Below are 12,262 nucleotides of genomic sequence, written 5' to 3'. Positions count from 1 at the left end.
GCTATCAGAGGGCAAAGGAGGATTTTTGAGGTTAAATGAAATTTCATTTTTTTAAAAAAGAGAAAGCTTGCAAGTATCTCTTAAAAAATAAGATAAAACAAGCATTTTCTTACTTCTCTGACGATACATACAGTTCAGAATTGGTTTCCAACAAGAAGAGAATGAATAATCAACTTTTAATTAACCATGGGGGATTATCTTGATTTTGAGGATTTTAAATACTTGCTCTATCAACACAACAGGCATTTACTATTGACCACATCTAATCTAGTTAATTATACATTTCTCAAGATATTATATCCCTCTCATTTATTTAAGATATTTCAATATATATATTGAAAAGTTTTGATACCCCAACTATATAACCATCTCCGATGCCTCAGATAAGAATTCAAAAGAACAAATCTTACAGAACGATTTCAGTTTTCTCTATTCCAAGCCTAATTAATTTTCAGTGAGGACATAAGACCAGGGATAAGGTGATTCATCCTTGTTATTCCTCCTGAATTAGATAATAACTGTGACTTTATTATTTTATAGATGTTCATATATTTATGAAAGATCTGCTATATGCATGGCAGTGATATAAACAAAATGTGTGAAATAAACACAGAGGCCAACACATCATATATTTTCAACAAAACAAATCATCATACAAAGGCAAAGGTAAACATGCTTTTTAAAATCAGTCAATTTGGCTCCTGCCGGGTAATATTTAAATATGCATTCAGCACATATTTGCTGGGCTTCTACCATGTTCTAGGAATACACATATGAATTTACAGCAAACTCTCTATTCTCTCTATTCAAGTACATTGCATTTAATGGGACACTAGCAGGGAAAGGCATTCTTGGTCCCATGGAGTTCACACTGAAGGTTACAGTAAAGTACCGTGAGTTTGAAGTGCAGAATTCAGGTATATGATCTCATCTTTGATTGGCTCCTCAAATCCTTTAACAATGACTAGTACAAATTAATGAATATTTGTTGAATGAACTGGTGTGCACAGTAATGAGCAATGAGGCTGAGAGAATAGGATTGTTCAAGGAATACAAGGCCAAAGTATTAACAGTTCTAAGTCAAACACTCCCAAATATTTCAAACAAAAGGTAGATCTCCAATTAAAGTTAATGGCGTCTTATAAACCCAGTCCAAAAGTAAACTCTGAAGAACATAATGATATTAAATATGTTTCATACCAAGAAGTAATTTTTGGTAACTGCTTCATGGATGTGAGTAAAACAAACCTTTAAGTAAAACCAGAAACATAACAGGAAAATATGATGTATCTAAAGTAAAATATTTATATCAAGTCTGGCCCTACCATTTTTTAAAGCATTCTATTTGGGCAAGTAATTTCACCTTTTTGAAGTTTATTATCCTATTCTAAATCAGAAATACTATCTACCTTTCAGGATAACTGTGGGGCTTCATTAGGTAAATTAAAATTGACTGTAAGTGTTTTGTCAATTAATATGTCCCACAACATATAGTATATACATTCAAAAATATTACCATAGTATAATTCTTACCCTTTGATGATTCAAAAGTTTTACCTGGTATAAAGATTAGTGTGTAATCTATAGAATAAGTAGCATGAAGCCAGTTTTTCTATGCTAAATAGTATGATAAAGAGTGAACAAGATTAAAAATGTGCTTAATTTCAGCTTGTATCAGAAAGTTGTAAGTGATTTATCTAAGTAATTTTTTTAATCAAAAGCATGTAAATGTCATTGATCAAAGTATATGGGACATACCTCACTGTATATATTAATCTTCACATAATCTGTTCTTAGCATTTCTCTCATGCATGATACTTACAAAGTTACTGCTAGAACATAGAAACTCAACTGCTCTCTTCAGGCAGTGATTAGTAGAGAATAATAATCAGAGAAAAATTAAGTAAGACAATGGATATAAAAATAATCAGAAAGCCTAGTATTAGAAATGTCAGAGGCGTTTGAATCACAGCAACTCCATCTTGAATGGCATCTGGGTAAAATAAGGCCGAGACCTACGGGACTGCATTCCCAGATGGTTAGGCATTCTAAGTCACAGGATCAGATAGGAGGTTGGCACAAGATACAGGTCATAAAGACTTTGCTGATAAAACAGGCTGCAGTAGAGAACCCAGCCAAAACCTACCAAAACCAAGATGGCCACAAAAGTGATCTGTGGTCATTCTCACAGCTCATAGTACCTTAGTTATAACGCATTCACATGCTAAAAGGCACTCCCACCAGCACCATAATAGTTTACAGATGTCATGGAAACTTGCGGAAGTTACCTTATATCATCTAAAAAGGGGAGGAACCTTCAGTTTCAGGAATTGTCCGCCCCTTTCCCAGAAAATTCATGAATGATCCACCACTCGTTTAGCATATAATGAAGAACAATAAATGGGCAACCAGCAGACCTCAGGGTTGCTCTGCCTATGAAGTAGCCATCTTTTTATTCCTTTACTTTCCTAATAAACTTGCTTTCACTTTACTCTATGGACTTGCCCCGAATTCTTTCTTGCGCAAGATCCAAGAATCCTCTCTCGGGTTCTGGATTGGGACCCCTTTCTGGTAACAGAGGTACCAAAAAAAAGCACTGGGAATGAACAAGTTACAATAATAGAAAAAATGTCCCCAAGTCCTCTCATTAATATTGAGAACAAACTACAAGTGTGCTTATTTTCTTACACTGGGACCTATTCATATTATAATATAGGTTTTAGTCACAGTACATTGGCTGATTTTACAAGTAGAGACGTGCATTTCTGATATCACACCATATTTGCATCCCTGAAAATCTCTGGGGTCTGAAAACTTGTGCAGTAAAAAATATACTACTTTATGGGAAAAGACAGGATTAGGAGGCAGAACATTCAAAACCTGCAGAAATCTGTAAACAAGCACCAGCAAAAACCATAAAAGTCTTAATTACAATACTAGCATAGTTAAATCTCTGCTGGTATTTGCACCTAGCTTTTGCACCCTCTATCAGGATGCAAGACCTGAAGGGCATTCACTTTAAAATGCAAACTATGATCCACAGTGTAGCCTTTAAAAAATAAAAACAACAAAGTAAACAACAAACAAACATCATTTTTCAGCAGGCAAAACGACTTCCCAGCTTCTTCAGCTGCACTTTCAACTTCACAAGATGCCTATTACAGCAGAAATCAAGACATTCTTAAAGCTACTAAGTAAATGAATACTTGTACTAAAGGGAAGGCCTTAAGTTGATTTTTTCATATTTTTCTTAATGTCTTCATAGCTTGCTAAGGCTTTCTCCGTAATTGTGAGGAAGCCTGGCTCTTACTTAAGAAATTAATGAGCAGAGAAAATCATGTATGGATCAAGATAATGTTTTTTATTTTCTTTTTTGAAATGGGGTCTCACTCTGTCACCCAGGCTGGAGTGCAGTGATGCAATCTCTGCTTGCTGCAGCCTCTGCCTCTCAGACTCAAAAGATTTTCTAACCTCAGCCTTCCAAGTATCTGGGACTAGTGAGGCATGCACCACCACGCCCAGCTAATTTTTGTATTTTTGGTAAAGACGGGGATTTGCCATGTTGCCCAGGCTGATTTCAAACTTCTGATCTCAAGCGACCTGCCGGCCTTGGCCTCCCAAAGTCCTGGGATTACAGATGTGAGCCACCACTCCCAACCCATGGATCAACGCAATTTCTGCATTATAACACATCATCCCCTGGTTTATCAATGGTGTAACAAGATAAGATGCATCCAAGAAACAAACACTGTAGCAAAAAAGACCGAATCATATTTTAAATGTATTTAATGCTCTTTGGTATAAATGTGGGTGTCAGCCTAAAGAAGGAACTTAAAATCTCTGGGCAAATCAGTCACTCTTAACCTCAGGAATGTCATCTATAAAATACAATATAATCAGGATTCAATGAGATAATGAGTAAAAATGCTCAACACAGCTATCTGGCATAGAGGAAGTGCTCAAAAATATTAGTTCTTTTTTTCCTCCCTTGGACACTAACAGAAAAATGTTAAAATTTTATATATTCAATCCCAAAAATCTTTTTTCATGTAAGTTTTTAGGGTTTATTTTTTGGGGGCGGGGTTCTCCTGGATTTTATTTTGTTTTGGTGTGCCAGTGTTAAAAAGAAAAAGAAACTATAAATAAAGCAGAGAAGATGACTTAAATGAAGAATATATAATGAAAACAAATTTTACCTACATACTTCTGAGATTTTACCCAAAATTCCAGAAGTATACTACACAACATTTAAAGTATAAATGGGGATGGAAGAACAAGATAAAGACAGATAACAAATAAAAATGAAGAAATTATCCTGAAGAATTGGCCAATAAAAAAATCAACAGTTTCCATTTTCAAATTTATTGACATTTTTATCTAGATGTGCCATGAATACAGCAACTTGACATATAATTTTAAAAATAACAAGTTAAAAATTACTGAAAATGGGTGTACTTTTTCATTTATTTTTCCTATTTCTATTAAGATATAACCTTTTTTTTTTCTGTTAAATAAACTTAAAACTTCATGCGGCACCTTCCTACCAATTTCTCAATTTGTATTTGTTACTAAGATCCTATTAAGTCTTCCATAGACACATGTGCCATGTCCACTTACTCCTTTTTCTTTCCTTCTGGTCCATCCTACACATGGCCATGGCCAGTAGACTTAAAAACAAACCAAAATTTAACCATGTTACTCTCCGGCCCAAACAATGGCTCCCAAAGATCTGCACTGGAGTCAAACCAGCTTGGCCTCCAGGTCACTCTATCTTCCATTTCCACCACTATTTCCAGAAGTGAGTGCAGACGCTCACCTTTCCAAACTGCTTAATGAATCCTTGGATTCATTTAACTGGATTATTTCTATTCTCTCAACACGCCCCTCCCTTCTTACAATTTGGTCACTCATTTTTTTATCCTTGTATTAATAATTTTCTCCATTTACTCTCACTATATTGAAGCCCTTTCTGTTTCACTGAGTGGCAAGGTGATGTCCTGATAAGAGGCTAGGCTTTGGACGTGTCCCAAATGCAAACCCTCATTTCCAACCAGTACAATCTTAGACAGTTATTTAAACTCCCTATGTCTCATGGCCCTCATGGATAAAGGAACGATAATCATAATAATAACAAGCTAATAGAGGATTATGACAAGAGAGCCTGTCAGTTAGTAAACACAATCAATTTTAGCTCATTCTAGGCACTAAATTGCTAAGGACTCAGACTACTTAGTGTTTAATTAATTACATAATATATTTTGTCATTTTATAATATTTTGTTGAACAAGTTATGTATCTCTCTCATGCTTATTTGGTTTTTTAAATTTATATTATTTGTTTTTGTAATTATCAACATTGAATTTTCCACACACATGCAAATTTTTAAACAAATGAATCAACAATACATCAAAAATAGGTATGCAACTAGAAGTTGGAAAATCTACTCCCAGTTCCAGATAACTACAAAAATAAGTGATATAGCAAATCGGATAATTCTTCTGTACCTCAATTTCTTCATCCATAAAACAAAGCTAATAGTCTCTTGACTCATTGATAATCGTAAGTTATAAGGTGACTGATAACTTACTTACACTTTGCACAAGTGGTCAGTACTGTTAGAAGGTGCTGATAATATTCCCATTTTAAGGCCTCAAAAAGTGCTTGTTATTTGATTATCTGACAAAATGGCACAGAATTTAAATATACTTTACTTTGAGCTGAAGATATATTAGATTCATTTAAATAAAATCTATGAACAAGTTTGGCGTTAGGAGAACTGAAGAGTTTGGAGACTGGAGCTCTAGTAACTAACCTTTTTACTTTTCTGTTTGATCTTTAGTAAGTGATTTATCTTCATTATGTGCCCATCCTAAGTGTCTCGGTGTTTAACACCAGCCTGATGTTGGTCCATAGAAAGGATTCATGATACAGAAAAAAAGCGCATCATTCCTCAAAACCTTTTACTGCCATCTGCTGGCAAATTGTAAAAATAAATGTGTTGCATCACTAGGACAATAAGTGACGCCCCCTGGAGTTGTTCTTCACACAATCTATGCAACCACTCCTAGTAATGCTGTCTAATGAGGTGTCTGGGACACAGCAGGTATTCTGTAAATGTTAGATAAATGAATAAATGATGAATGAGTCACCCTTATCAATAACTTAAGTAATCTCTGTCCCGTTGATATTTTTTTCTAAGCACAGAGCAGCTTATGATGATTATTTAAAACTAAACAAATGTTTATAAACCACAAATTTATCTGTATACACATTATTTAAAAATATAAACAAAGCCTAGCATAATAGGGTTGACATTTGGTAAGGTGCCTGCCTACACATATTTATTGTTACAATTGCTCCTCATGGCTGAGCATCAAGGTCAACTGGCCAGATTTTATAATATCAAATTTTCAAATAAGCAAATAGTGGTTCTAAGAGCACAAGTTGCTTCTTCAAGGTTAAGAGACTCTTAGCAGCCTAGGTCTTCTGATTCCAAATCCAGTGAATTTTCTTCATCCCTGTGAGTTTTAATAAATCAAATGGAGCCAAGAGATTTGATCAATGGACCTGAAATTCTTCAAACTATAATGTTTTGATTGCCATGCTTATAAATATTCTCAAAATTCCCCATTATCTTTCTTAATGATTTAAATTCAAACATCTTTTTTTAAATTCAAGATGTTTCATTACTTCATAGCTTTCTAAAATGTCTTGTAATGTTTGATGGATTGTTAGTGGCACAAGTGAACATAGAAAACTAGGAAATATGTTGCTCTCTATTTGGGATTAGTACTCTTATTATAACTGTAAATTGTTAAAAGTTATTAAAATATTTAAAAGAGTACCAGAGAGAGGCACTTTTATTTGTTGAACAATTAGAGATAGCTTGGCTCTATAAAGCGTTGGAATATTACATTTAATAAAAGCATAAAAGCACTGGTTGCATCTTAAAGTGTTCTCATATCATGTAATTTGGAAAATTAAAACAAATTTATAATCTTTTAAATAGGCCTATCCCTCAGTTTCATGGGGATTGTATAAAGGGAACAATAAATTTAAAATTTAGGACAATAAAATTTGAAAAAGAATGATAGTCCCTTGAGAAGTATATTCAAATTATTAAATTAATTTTGCAAACATCAACACTCAGGGGATTAATTTCATTTTGGGGGGAAATAAGGCAATTTAGAATCACTCTATCAGTTATTGAGCACTTTTCTTCATGCTCTCAAAAATTCATTGCTGTGAGAGATGACCCTGAGAAAAGATAAGTTACAATGATTTCCCAAATGTTAAAAGACAGAGAATGAAGGAGGACCAGTTCCAGAGTCTTCAGAGTGTCGATCCTCTTACCATTTGCACTGCTTCCACACAAGGACAGGCAAAAACAAATTACACTGTTCAGCTTGGTGACTAGCCTCAATCTCTGTAGCTCATTTCTCAGTTTCGTTACAAACAAGCCCTATTTTTGAAAGAAGGCCATTTTATTTACGAAATCATATGAAGTCTAACTTTTGGTACTGAATGAGGTTCTTTTGTTCCATTAATTGCTTCTCTAGTAGTACAGTACCTCGGGGAGAAAATTAGCTCCCTGTGTCATTGAAAAGACTCATCTGACACTCTCGGGACCCACCAACTTCCCTTCTTGCTCTATGGGCTCCGATTCTGCATTAAAAGTGAGAAAATGCTCTGCCTAACTCCTTTGAAAGGAAGTAGGGGGGAAATCCTCTGAGTTACTCTTTGACAATAAAGATATTAATTTACATTAGCCTATCTTCCCACGTGCAAAAGAAGACCCAGTCGATTTAATAGAAACTTTGCACAAAGAGGCTGATATCAAAGAATTAGAGCCGAGCAGATAGAAAAAGCATACTAGAGAGGCTGCAGCCATGTAACAGCCTAGACAGAAGATGAGTTTGTGGAGATCTCTCCTGTAATCTTCAAACTAGTAGACACTCACACACCTGTGCTCTATTTTTAGAAGGTACATTGCTCTAATGTACAATGACTTACTAGCACTTCACCAAAGAGAGTAACTGTAAGTAGATGTCTGCTTTAACTGATCAACTGGGCAATTCACCCCTCCTTTCCTCACAATTTTGGCTTAGGTAAGTGTTCTAAGTGGTACGTTTGAACTGGATTGCAAGAGAGATGAACAGCATTATTCTTACCTTAGGTTTTAGTATAACAGTGCTTCTATTTTATATATGTGAACATCTAGGAAAAATGCTTATTAACCACACTTGTTTAAGTTTTAAAGGAAGAAGGAAGTGATTTTAAAAATGTAAAAACTCTCACGAAAGCAATCCATACATACAACAGTTTGGGAATCTGAATATACAAAGATCCAAACAGCAAATGCAGTTAATCAGAAACTGAAGTTATCACTTGAGATTTATGATTACAAAGACTGTGAGACCAAGTTTTGAACACAAAGGAAAAATAATTGCAAAAGTTACAGAATTACAGAATTTTCTTTCATTGACAATTAAAGTCAGACTTCACAATAACATTCTAACCTTACTTCATTATACATTAATCTTGCAGTGGAAATTAGAGGCTTTTAAAGGAGTATTTCTGCTACAGTAAAAAAAAAAAGCGTCTTACTACTGTACAACAATAAGGTTGTATTGAGAGTTACAAGTAAACTATTAGGCCTCGTTAGCTAATTATAGTATTGGCATTCACTTAAGTTAGTCAGTTTCTTACTTAATGTCATTTTCTCCTATTCAACTGCTTCAGTTCAAAACGTTTTGACTCCTAAAAAGGGAATACATCATTGTTGCCTTTCCCCAGTCTAACTGCACACCACTTTCCAAAGCAATAGCTTCAATCATGCTTCATAAAATCCCCTGCAAGTATACTGTTGGACACATAAATCAGCAAGCTGGGATTTTAGCATTTCTAAGGCAAGACCAGGGATCACTGACTGGTGGTTTTTCCATGGCCCTCTTTACAAGAGAATAAACAAAATTATGAGTTACACTAGGTCTATTTTTTTAAAACAGCTCCCAGTGGTGTGTCTGATACTTGATGCTGCATCCTTAATTAGAGAACAAAACACTAGCATAGAGGAATTGGACTCCAGGATGAGGATATCTATATCCAAGCATCTCTGACTTCATCAGGACACATGGCATAGAAGTACTATATGTTCCCTTTCACAAAAGCTAGGTCTCTCTGATATATATCTGTGCCTTTACGAGTGCCACACATTGTGAAATTGTACTAGAGAGATCTTTACAATGATGGTCTCCTTCTACCCTGTTTCATTACAGTGAATATGGGCTCCCCTTCAGAGATGCTTGTCTCAGAGTGCCTCTTCATAACCACCTTGTATCCTGACTTATAAATTAGCTGAATCACAATTTCACATCTATGTTACATGTACACATCCAAATTTTATCTCTGTGTACTATTTAAACCTACATATCTAAACATTTCTAATTTCCTATGTCTCCAAATTCTAACACACTTAGCCTCTGCAATGATAAATTCAGATTCCACAACTGAGACATTTTTCTTCTCCAAATCACTCATAATGTAATCCTAAGTCTGCATAAACTTGCTTCCTATTATGCTCCCATTCTGCCCCACACTATCTACACTTATTTAATTGCAGTTGTATTTTAACTGCAATTTTCAGGGATTGTTTCTTGGTGCTCAAAAATACCTGTGTATGCTATAAATGAACAGTTAAACACAATCAGCAGCTATCTGAAAATTAAAGCAGCATATCTATCGGACATATGTGTATGCTGATCCTTGCTTAAGAACCACTGAATTAACGAATTGGGCTAGTATTAGCTTCAGATGGACGTTTCTGCAATTTTGCTAAGACTGAAATATTTCACACTCTATGTTAGGAAGGGAAAATGAGCAGAATCTTATCAAGACACTTTACAAACTATAGGAATAGCCAACATTTGCATACTGATTTCTGAACATTAAATCTGCATCCAATCATGTTTCATTCGCCACTAACACTATAGCTGTGGGGAGGAGAAGGGCAGAAAAAGGAAGGTTTCACATCCAAAATGTCAAGCCCTGCTGAAGAATGATAGAAGGACTCCGTGGAAGAGCAGAAACAACCATCTTCTGGGCTTAAAATGGAGTTCTACCACCCCCTGCTGGACCAAACGAGCAATACAGAAGAGGCTAAAAATGCTTAGAACTGAATATCGTGGGGGATATTTTAACTTGTCTTGTAATTTATTATATTCTTTTAAAAAACCAATTTCACGCTACACTAACAACACAACATTCTTTGCAATCATTACATATCTCAAAATTAGTGCTATTTTATTTTTCCTTTAAAGACTTTCACCAATGCATGTTTTAGCATTTTGTGTCCCTAATTAAACGTCCAAACTTGTCTGGACAGTTGAAAATGCTTCCATTTATTGTAAATATATTTCATGTGAATGTTTACTATCTAAACAGCCAGATAAATTCATATCTATCTCTCTAGAGACAAACAGTGATAGCTTCCACAAATTCCCTCTCAGGTTATTCTACCAGGCTATTCATTTTTTTTTTTAAGAGATAAAAGCTCCCACCAGTTCTCCCACAACCCCAAAAATCCCCTACAGGTGTAATTACAATGTTATGTTATAAAATGATTCCACCTTTCTGTATTAATAAGGGGTTGGGGTCAAAATGAATGACTGCAACACATCCCTAGTTTTATCCATTTGCTTTCTTACACACAATATCCATGGCCCCTCTCTTAGTTTCCGACAGAAATAAGCCATCATCATTCACTTCATAGTCAGGAATTAGCGTTTTGGGAAAGGGGTGAAAAAAAAAAGTCTCCAAGAATCGAATGTCTTGCACACAACAGATATTTTGCAAATGAGTTTAACACTGATAGTTTTTGCTGCTTCTGTAAAACACCATCGTGCCCTTTCCTTCCGCAACCTCAGATATTTCACTATTAACACACACCAACACACTCATCCAATTTCTGATAATAAAAATAAGAGAAAGCCATAATCCCAGAGGAAAAAAAAAAAAAAAGAAGAAGAAGAAGCGGTTTCCCTTGATATCCTGCTCACTGATTCCCTTCTCCAATTCTGTATTTTCCCTTCTCTTATTTAAGGGTCTCCACACAACAGATACAATTTTAGGGACAGCTAGGAGAAAGAACGAAAATAATAATAACAACAGCAGCAATAACTGTAACTTTAGTTCTTTCATTTAATTCTTCCTGCGCCTCCCTCTTTGCCTCTCTTGGCCGGGTGGAAGGGGGAGGGAAAGTAAATGCAATAAAGCACCACACTCCTACCTTGCCCGCTACTGACAAGCAACCCGAGCAGGTAGAAGGAGAGGAGGAGGCTCATGTTCAGGACGTGACACCGGTGGACAGTTTCAAAGTTATTAAGTCCAGCCCTGGAGAGAGAACCTTTCGCTGCCCCGGCCGCCTCTGCTAGAGCCGCCGCCGCCGCTCCCGCGGTGCCCCAGCCGCCCGCAGCCCGCGCGCTCCTCCTCGCAAAGTGACTGCAAGCTCCGCTCTTGCCGCACTATATCCAGGCAGCAGCGGCGGCAGCGGCGGCAGAAGCAGCAGCAGCGGCCGCCGCGGCGGCAGCAGAGCCGGGCGGGGAGGGCGGGGAGGGCGGCGGGGGCGGGGGCGAGGCGAGGGGAGGTGCGGCCGAGGCGTATCCCTCCGCGCTGCACGGCGGCTGCTCTTCCGCGAGGCGCGCGGCCCCGGGATTCGTCCGCAGTCGAGCTCGAAGCCACGGGTTCGGTCCCCGGTGCCTCCACCTAGAGGGGCGGCCGCGATTGTGAAGGCGCCACTCGCCCGCCGGCCATCCGCACATTCATGGACGCCCTGAGCCGAGAAGGGCGTGGGGATATAGGGGCAGCCTGGAGCTCCTTCACAGCCGCCGGCCGCCTCAGGGCAGCTGAGCTGATGCTGAGCTGAGCTGAGCTGATGCTGATGCAGATGCTGATGCTGATGCTGATACTGATACTGATACTGCAGGCGGCCGCCCCGAGCGCGCCCCGGCTCAACGTGAATGGGGGATCTGGAGGCGGGCGGTGTGCCCCGCAGCTCTTATTCCTTTTGGGCGTGGGAGGAGGGAAATTCTTGTATCTCCGTGGACCTCCCTCCCCTCTCTCGCTCAAACCTGGAGCGGGCTGGCCCTTTGCGCGGCTGTCCCCTTCCCACGCTCCCCACCCCGCCGCGACAGAGGGGAAGCAATTGTACCCTAAAGTCTACACTGTCTGTCTCCTCGGGCGCTAAAGGGTGGGCGGAAAAATA

The 12,262-nt window shown here is 37.7% G+C and overlaps 1 protein-coding gene across 3 annotated transcripts in view; it reads right to left on the bottom strand.

Annotated features, from left to right (window-relative positions):
• Positions 1-11,522, bottom strand: part of NCAM2 (neural cell adhesion molecule 2) — a 557,648-nt gene extending 546,126 nt beyond the window's left edge. The window contains exon 1 of one of the 3 annotated variants that reach the window (XM_054542855.2): positions 11,288-11,522. In XM_054542855.2, coding sequence (XP_054398830.1) covers positions 11,288-11,342 — 55 coding nt within the window. In that variant the 5' untranslated portion in view covers positions 11,343-11,522. The remainder of the gene's footprint in view (positions 1-11,287) is intronic. The other 2 variants (XM_002830573.6, XM_024239542.3) reach the window with 2 other exon arrangements.
• Between the last annotated feature and the right edge of the window lie 740 nt (positions 11,523-12,262).

Source organism: Pongo abelii, chromosome 22 (genome assembly GCF_028885655.2).
Source record: "Pongo abelii isolate AG06213 chromosome 22, NHGRI_mPonAbe1-v2.0_pri, whole genome shotgun sequence".
Classification (NCBI taxonomy): domain Eukaryota; kingdom Metazoa; phylum Chordata; class Mammalia; order Primates; family Hominidae; genus Pongo; species Pongo abelii.
Note: the sequence above shows the minus strand (reverse complement) of the source record. Positions and strands in the feature narration are given on the sequence as shown.